The sequence below is a fragment of the Gracilinanus agilis genome, chromosome 1, assembly GCF_016433145.1.
Source record: "Gracilinanus agilis isolate LMUSP501 chromosome 1, AgileGrace, whole genome shotgun sequence".
In the NCBI taxonomy this organism is placed as follows: Eukaryota; Metazoa; Chordata; class Mammalia; order Didelphimorphia; family Didelphidae; genus Gracilinanus; species Gracilinanus agilis.
Window position 1 is genome coordinate 249103950 of NC_058130.1, and position 9333 is coordinate 249113282.

General features: G+C 39.1%; 1 protein-coding gene across 1 annotated transcript in view; it reads left to right on the top strand.

Annotated features, from left to right (window-relative positions):
• PTPN3 (protein tyrosine phosphatase non-receptor type 3) overlaps positions 1-5326 on the top strand; it is a 256184-nt gene extending 250858 nt beyond the window's left edge. Inside the window, exon 23 of the mRNA XM_044679539.1 lies at positions 4835-5326. Within this exon, the coding sequence (XP_044535474.1) occupies positions 4835-4969 (135 nt within the window). The 3' untranslated portion in view covers positions 4970-5326. The remainder of the gene's footprint in view (positions 1-4834) is intronic.
• Positions 5327-9333: the final 4007 nt, after the last annotated feature.

Below are 9333 nucleotides of genomic sequence, written 5' to 3' on the forward strand. Positions count from 1 at the left end.
GGAAGAGAATTGGGGGAGGGAGACCGAATCGCAGAATGTTAGAAAACAATTGTTAAAAATTGTTTGTACGTGTAATTTTAAAAAATTTTAATAATACTTCTATGAACATTTTAATCAGTATGTATATCTTTCTCCTTCTGTATCTGTATATTTTAAAATGTAAGGAAATGGAACTGAGTGGCTAGAATGCTGGTCAGAAAGAACTGGGTTCAAATGCCACTTTTGACTCTTATTAGCAATGACATACTTAGCACTGACCTCCATGTGTTTCAGGCAGCTCCTTTTGACTTATTTACTATGTTAGATAATTGTGTTATCGCTCAGTCTGAGAGAGTTCCCACAGCAGGAATAGTGAGACCATTCCCACAGTTAGGCTAATTAGGTTCACATCAAGTGAGCATCAGTTATTTCCTTAATAAAAATGTGTTTTGGGCAAAAAACATTTTTAAAGACATAGACACACATACATATACAGAGGTCCCCCTTTTAGCACATACCTTTCTAAATCTGAGAATAGCATAGGAATTACTGTTAACCATTTCTTTAGCTTAATGGTTTTTCCCTTGAGCCCTACAATTAACTGTAATTGCCTCCTTTTTCATTTGTACTTTTACGGCTATGATAAAGTCATAGATATTGGCTTCTTGAGGGCAGCTAGGTGGCTCAGTGGATTGGGAGTCACACTGGGTGACAAAAGGTCCTGGGTTCAAATGTGACATCAGACACTTCCTGGGCAAGTCACTTAACCCCCATTGACCAACCCTTAGCCACTCTTCTACCTTAGAACCAACACACAGTATTGAATCTAAGATGGAAAGTAAGGCTTAAAATATATATATATATATATATGTATTTTTTATTTTATATGTATACTTATATAAATAACATTTTATATATATACATATTTTTTACTTCTCTACAAAGAGTTTGGATCATATCTTCCATATTTTGCTGTTAATAGATAAATATATTCACGAAATGATTGAAATTAAAGATAGAACAGGGAAAGCAAGAAGCTGTTATTCCCATAACATTTTTCTTGGAGTTCCTACATGGAACTGCATTGTTTAAACAAACAAGTGGAGACTCGAGTAGATAGGGCTCAGCACCATGACTGTCTTGATAAACTGGGAGTGGGTAGAGAATCCTTGAGACTGCTTTAAATCTTGCTCCTAAAATCTCTCCACATGTTATTGCCTCACGCTTTGTTCTGGTAAACAAGTTCCTTCAGAAAGCCTTCCTGCAGTCCAGGCTCTGTACCCTTGGGACAGTGACTGCCTTGGGCTCAGGGGGACTCCTCTGGAGCAGGAGGGGTTTGGAAATAGGTGCTCTCCAAGGTCCCTGCTGAGCTTTGACATTCCCCCTGACCCTGGAGGGAATGCCAAACCCTCTTATTAAAGCACTTTGAATGAAAGGCAACTTGTAAAAATTGCAAATTGTAGTCAGTGTTGGGAACTTGAGCACTTCAAGGCTTGAAGGATCCCCCCTCCTGATCCATCTTCAGGGGATCTGAGAAGAAGTAAGCAGGTCCACATGCGCTCGACAGCATTCCTGCTTACTCTAGTAAAATGGCTATTCCACAGGAGGGACCTAGAACCAGGAGGGAGAAAGCGAGAGGGACTCATTACAGACTGAGTGAGCTGATGTGCCATCAGCTGCCTCTCTCCCTGCAGGCAGTTAACCTCTGACCAATCAGAGTCAGTGGCAGGAATCCTCAACTCAGGGTTATTGGATTCTGGCCATCTGTCTCCTCATAGCCAAACCAGGTTATTACCGTGTTGAAACATGGTTTCACAGTAAAATTCCAGGTTTGCCTTCACCAGGGAATTCCCTGCCTGCAAAGGTTAGGATTTGCCTATGTAGAATTGATCTTTAGGCTTCTTTGACCAGCTCTTCTGCTCCCAGGAAAGCAAAGGTGAAGGGACCCTAATCTCTACGGTTAAAAGGAGGGAACTCAGGAATATCCTGACCTGGTCAGATTGTCCACTGATAATAACTGATCCACACTACATTACAGTCTGAGCCTCTATCTTCATTAGAAAAAGCAATTTAAAAAATTAAAAAAGCCAGTTTAAAAATAACTTGTACCCTAAGATTTTTCCCCTCTAGATTTCACCAGACAGCTAGTTAGCACAGGGATAGAGCACTGGACCTAGAATCAGGAAAACCTGGGTTCAAATATGGTTTCAGACACTTACTAGCTTTAGGACCCTGGGCAAGTCACATAACCCTGTTTGCCTCCTTAGGGATAATACCAGCACCTATCTCCCAGAGTTTCTGAGGATAAAATGGGCTGGTTTGGGACATTTACTAATTTACTTTTTGATGTCTTTAAATGTGAATTTTCTCACACCATAGAAGCAGGATTTTTTTTCCCTTCTACATGGAGTATTTTGAATTTTCAGGGGTTTTTTTTCCTCCTTCCCCAACTAGGAAGAAAAGAAAATGAAACATTTTTTCAAATTTTTTTCAACAATTATAAAGAAAAGAAAAACTCTTGTAACAAATATTTGGTCAGATACAAGTTCTCACTTTGGCTTTGTCTAAAAGCATGTCTCTTTCTATACCCAGAGTTGTCTTTTGTCAGGAGGTAGGGAGCAGGCTTTATCATCCGTCCTCTTGAATTGTGGTTGATCATTGCTCTAATCCAAGTTCTAAGGTATTTTCCGAAGTGTGTCACTGGAAATCCATAATTCGTACGGCAGTCCTATGGGTCCAATAGGCTTTTGTGGTATGGCCTTGAAATCCAATGTTGTATCTCTAAGAAAACATTCTGAATTAGAACTCAGAAATCTCATTGACCCTGGAAGAGGAGAGGGAAATTCCCCCCCTGACTGCCTCTTGTTGACCCTGAAAGAGGGAAATTCTCCTCTTAGCTTCAATAGCAGGCAGAGTACTCATAACTTCCTCTGTGCTGACCAAGGTAGAACTGCATGAAAAACAGAGATTTCCTCTTACCTGTGACAGCTGCCATCAGTTTTCTGCAAGAGGCTCTCTAGCCCTCCCTGTTGTCAATATCCTATTGGATCATAGGATCATAGATTTGGGGGCTGGATTAAGGAAGCTGTGGCACAGAGATGGGCCAGGGTCACATTGTGCTTTAGATTCTATAAAGCACTTTCTTCACAGCATCCCACTGAACACAACAATGGAATGCAGGTTTCTGAGAATGACACAATTTTAGAGATTCAAGGCACCCAAGAGATTAGCTAGGCAACCCCCTTATTTTTACACACAAGAAAACCAAGACCCCAAGGGACAAAGAGACTTTCCTGGAGTCACACAGATGTTAAATGTCTGTGCCAACATTCAAATCCAGGCCTAATGTCTTCAGTGCCTATTATGCTCTACAAAAAAAATGTGTCAGATTACAAAGTTTTGATTTGATTTGATTTGATTTAATAAAAAATTCTTTTTCCCTCCCTTCCTCTTTTCCTTCCTTCATTCCTTCCTTCCTTCCCTCCCTTCATGTTCCTTTTCACTCACTGTCTCTCTGTTTCTCTCTCTGCCTCTTCATGTCTCTTTCTCCCTCTCTCTTTCTGCCTCTATCCCTGTCTCTCTCCTTTCTCTTTCTCTCTCTCTCTTCTCTCTCCCCCTTCTCTCTGCCTCTTCTGTCTTTTTCTCCTTCTCTTTCTATTTCTATCTCTGTTTCTCTTTCTCCCTCTCCCCCCTTTTATTCCCTCATATATTTTAACTGTAATTGCAATTTTAAGTAGCCAGTGAACAATGTTTCACTATTGGAATTCAGCAACTGCTCTGAAAATTATAGCCTTAGAAAGTTTCCTGGAGCACTGAAGTGTTAAGAGATTTGCCCATCCAGGGTCCCCCAACTAGTATATATCTAGAGACAGGCCTTGAACCCAGTCTTTTGGCCCCAAGGCCGGCTCCTTGGCCATCATGGTACTCTACCTCTCACTTCTTCTTTTTCCGTATCATTTTAGAAGTCAGTACTTCATACCTGTTGTGTAACTTCCCTCCCTTTGTCAAGTTCTTCTAAACCTCTTGACATACCTGCTCATTTTCATTCCCTTCTGTCTCTTAAAAATAATTTTCTTGCCAGGGGTAATGGCACATATTCTAATCTCTGCTCCTTGGGAGGCCGGGACTTGAGCACTTGATCTCAAGAGTTCTGAGCCACATTAAGGCCTATCTAGTGTCTGAACTAAGTCTAGCACCAATATGGTGGACCCTTGGGGAAAGGAGAGGGCAGGCCAGAAATCAGGCTAGTTGAGTAACCTTGAACAAATCACTTAACCCCATTTGCCCTAGCCCTTGCCCTTTTGTCTGAGATGTTACTAAGACAGAAAGTAACCGTTGCTTTTGGTTTTGTTGTTGTTGTTGTTTTCTTTTGTTTTCAAAAAAAAAGAAAGAAACCCTTTACACAATTAGCAAACAACTTTTAACCCATACCATATAACATATATAGTGGTATTGGCTGAAAATAGAATTTAAAAATGGTTAGGAAAAATTAATAAAGGAGAGAATTATAAATCATTTCTGAAGGGAAAGAGGTATGTAGGGCAAATCCCTAATGTTTTGATCTAAGGGAAGGTAAGCAGAGTCTCTCATCATCATCTCAGAGGCAGAACACTAAATGGGAAGTATTGGGAGTATGACTAGCATAATGCTTGCTGACACATAGATGTAGAAACTCCAAATCTTACTGGAAAAACGTTTTCTAATTAGAATTGCAGATGAGATAACTGGACCTCCTAGCAGAGGGACTTGCCCAAAGTCATCCTGATAGTCACCGAGCCAGGCTCCTTTCCTTTGATTCTAAAACCTTCTCTGGAGGAAAAATGTCTTTAAATCACGTGTACCATCATTTTATTAGGGCTGGGCAAATGCTCGCCTTCCCAGATGCTTCCTCACACCTTTCTTTCTCCTACAGAACCAGTACAAGTTTGTGTGTGAAGCTATCCTTCGTGTCTACAAAGACGGTCTGGTTCAACCTCTCGACTCTAGTTAACGCAGAATACTGTTTCCCAAGAATACAAGCTTGTGGGAGCAAGGCACATCTGCCTGGCGTCAGCGAGATGGATCCTCAGAGGCTAGGAGAAGAGAAGAGAACCTTCAGACTCTGGCACTTTAAATTTCCTTAAAAAGAAAAAAAAAAGCATCTTGTAAATAGGAACACATAGATACGCATGCATGCGGCCGTGTGTAATATGGTTCATACACAGACGTATGGACGGAAACTTCAATGGTATGCTGCTTTGCTGCTGTTGTCTAGTGGAGAAATAATTGGAAGGAAAGGAAGAATCAAGGGGAGCTCGTGGCCTCTGTCTTAACTTGCCTTTAAAAGACTTTCCGGTAGGCAGCCATAATAACCCTAGTAGCCATCTTTTTGCTGAGTATTCAGAAACTAAGTAGCATTGGTTATTTTAGGCTTATCAGGTATTTTGTTTGAGAAAAAAAAATACTAAAGGCTAAGCTTTTTAGGACTCCTAGAAAGAGTCGGAGCAATTAGAGGATGAACTCTCTTGCCCATCGTTAAAAACTGCCTATTTGTCAATGGATCTGTGATCTCATTGGTCTGGGTACTCCTTCCATGCATTCTTACCTTGTTCATATTTTTTTTGTCTATGTTTATGTTTCCTTTAGAGGATCCTACCCAATGCACTAAAAGCCTCCCTCTAGGTTTTTGGTTTTGTTTTGTGTTTTTTGTGGTTTTAAATATTTTGTGAATACCATTGTACTACTTACTGCACCAGCTCATCTGTTAATCTCAGGCTCACTTACATGCTAGATGGGCCCACACCTTTTTCCTGTCATCCATACCCTCAATGTTATATTTCACACCACTTTTTATACATGACTCATCATTGTGATATGCTGCAGTCTTCTTATACTCAACCCTATGTTTGTTTGTTTTTTTTCCATTGCCCCATGAGTTGCCCGCCATTTTGATTCCTCCAACATCATGGTGTTCTAAGATTTGCCACCATTAAAACATTACTGAAAATAGTATTTGTGTTAAAAGGAGAGATTTTTAAGTCACAGGGCAGAAACCCTTGAAAGAATACCAGTGATAACTGGTAAATAGTGAAACTCTACCTTTATATACTATACATGCAAAGTGATGATATTTCAGCTAAAGAACAAGGCATGCTAAGTCTTCCATTGTTCATTTGTTTTAATGCCTTCAGGTGTTAAATCATTCAGATGTTAATATTTTTGATAATTGTGTCCCCAGCCTCCCTTCTTGCCTTTCCCTTTAAGTCTCCTCTTTCTGGTTTGTACTTAAATATATAAACCAGATAATAGGTTTTTTTTTCCTTTTTTTATTTTACTTAAAACTCTAAACTTAGATTCTGAGGCTTTTTATCTTCTTTCTGGTTTGTACTTAAATATATAAACCAGGTAACAGTTTTTTTTCATTTTTCATTTTTTGTTTTACTTAAACCTCTAAATTTAGATTCTGAGGCTTCTTATTCTAAGTTTCTTAAATTTATTTATTAGTTTTAGATGCAGTTTGTGAGTTAATACTATGTCACCTTGTTTCTCTGACTTGTTTACTGTGCATTCAAAATCCAGTACTGGAAATTATCTACTACTGAACCTACTCAACGTTTTGCTGCTACTTCAAGCTGTTAAACATGGAGAAAAAATAACTATGCTATTTGTGCGGGGATGATAATGATGGAAATATTCAGTCTTTGGCCTTTCTGAAAATCATTTTTAGCCGCTTGACCATGGGAAACACAAATACCCTGAGAGATGTGCCCTTGTGTGTGTGAGTGTGTGTGTGTGTGTGTGTGTGTGTGTGTGTGTGTGTGTGTGTGTGTGTGTATGTTTCAGGGGGCAATTTGATAGAAGTTACAGATGCGTTATAAAATCTAGGTTTCTGTACGTACAAAAGACTATACGCTTTCACCCTTAATACAACGGTCTTGATTTCATTTCAAAGGGGAGGATCAGACTATCTGAATGGTATAAACACAATGTCGACGTTAATTTATTTGAGCACATCCTACTTTTAATTGTACTAGAGAATTCTGCCTCTGTTAATAATAATGTTAAATTTTTAAAATATATGATAGAATTATAACAAAAATATTATTTAAGGAAAGTAATCTGAAAATCTTAATGTGGTATACAATGTAGACCTTTATATGTATTGAAAAAAAGGAAGCTAGCCAGTTTCTTATTGAGAAGTATGAATAAAGATGCTTTCATATGATTATGTCTTGTGGTGAGAATGCCCTTTTGATATTCTAAAAGCTTTGAACTGATTAAAAGGTTGCCTTTAGCTGTGAAGTGGTTAAAGTACATAGTAGGAGTTATTTTTTCTAAAGAAATTAAGGCTCACATAGGTAGGTCAAACACATTTGCTCAAATTCTTTCTCTGTTTCTTCCACAAATATTTTTAAATGGGGTAGAGAAGGGAATGCTACGTTAGTTGGGAATATTGTTCCAGCTCTCAAGGTGTTTATAACTTATCCCCTAACAAACTGTGCATGAATGTTAGCACCTCAGGCTAGTGGGACCTGATAAGTAAAAAGAGTTCTGGGCTCAGCCAGGAGACTTTAGTTTTAGTTTATTGTTGACTATTCACTTAAGTTTTCTGTTTCTGATTTTCAACCTGTCAAATGGGCTGATTACTAATATTCTACCTTCAGGATGGCTTGAGGATTGAATCCGAGACATAGCTAATAATCACAACTAATTTCTATAGCATTTTCAGTTTTACAAAGTGCTTTCCCCCTAGCAGCCCTGTGAGGGAGATACCTGGACTGCTAGGTGATGCAATGGGTAGTGCTAGACCTGGAGTCAAGAAGACTCGTCTTCATGAGTTCAAATCTGCATCCCGCTCCCCCAGACACTTCCTAGCTGTATGACTCTGGGCAAGTCATTTCACCTTGTTGGTTTCGGTTTCCTCATCTGTAAAATGAGATAGAGAAGGAAATGGCAAACCACTCCTGTATGTTTGCCAGGATAATCCCAAATGGGGCCATAAAGAGTCAGACACGACTAATGACTGAACAACAAATGGTAGGTGGTACATTTGTTTTATCCCCATCTTACAGTTGAAGAAACTGAGGCTGAGAGGTTCACCTTGGTCTTGAACCTAATACTTATGATTCTATATCCAGTACTGTTTCCCAGTATACTTTATCTTAGCCCAAAAAGAATATGAAGTATATTTAATGGTGTGGCTAGGGATAGAGAATGGGCCTGTGATTTCTGTGGGATCCATATTTCTGAGAGGGGTTCAAACTACATCACAGAATTCCATAGTTCCCCCCAGAACTCTAAAGGAGGGAGCAGTTAAAGGTAGTTGGAGTCCTGGTACAAAAAGCCAGGTTACCCTTCTTGTAAGGTCCTGACTCTTTGCTCTTGGCTGTGATTTCCTAGATGTGGAGATTCCCCCAATGAGAAAACCCTTCCACCAATGCAGATCTGCCTCTTCTCTTCTTAGAAAGTTGCCTAAAGCACTGAGAGTGAAGGCTTCAGTCATAAATATGTTTTCTAGGTAGGACTTACACTCAAGTCTTCCTCACTCTGAGCTACCATATTACCTCTTTTCATTGAAGCTTTTAATTAAAAGATTTAATTAATTTAATTAAAGGATTCTGATAACCCAAAATGTTTTATTTCATCACCTGACACCTAACTCAAAAAAGATCAATAATAGCACCAGAAAATATCACGCAAGGTAATATAGATAGGTAGCTTTTGCCAGAATTTGTTAGGTAAAATCTGAAGGCAGAGGACAGTCTCTGCAAAATAAATACAAAGAAAAGTTGCATATTGAATTCTGAAACAGATTTTTAGCTGTATCTGTTAGAAATGGGGGAGAGAGGTGAAGATGGTCAGGAACTTTGGAGTCAGAACAAATGCATCACCTTGGAAATTGGGCAGGAACGAGGATGTGAATTGGGAATGATCTGTGGATATGAGCTTCGGGTGTCAAAGGTAACATTCTAAGTAAGGAACAGTTGAGCACATACTATGGAGTTTATGGAGATCTAGTACTTTTGATGGTATCAGGCTAGAAAATGCAGTTTGATGCTCCAAATTTCCAACAACCAAAAATTTAAAAAGCCAATCTGGGTATAGAGTAAGGGGCAATCAAGGCCTTGGGAAAAGAAGAGATTTGTTGTTGTGTTTTTTTTTTAAAGCATCAACAAAATATTTACCCAAGGCTTTATTTAATCCCTGCCATAGGGAGTCAGTCCTCTAAGTTAGCTTCAACTAATTTAAAGGTTTACTGCTGTGTAACACTAGGTAACAAATTTTTTTAAGCCAAATAATATATGCCTTTAGGACCGACACTGGACCTTTAGACAACAGAGTGGGGGGAAATGCTAACAATGCTGAGAATTCCAG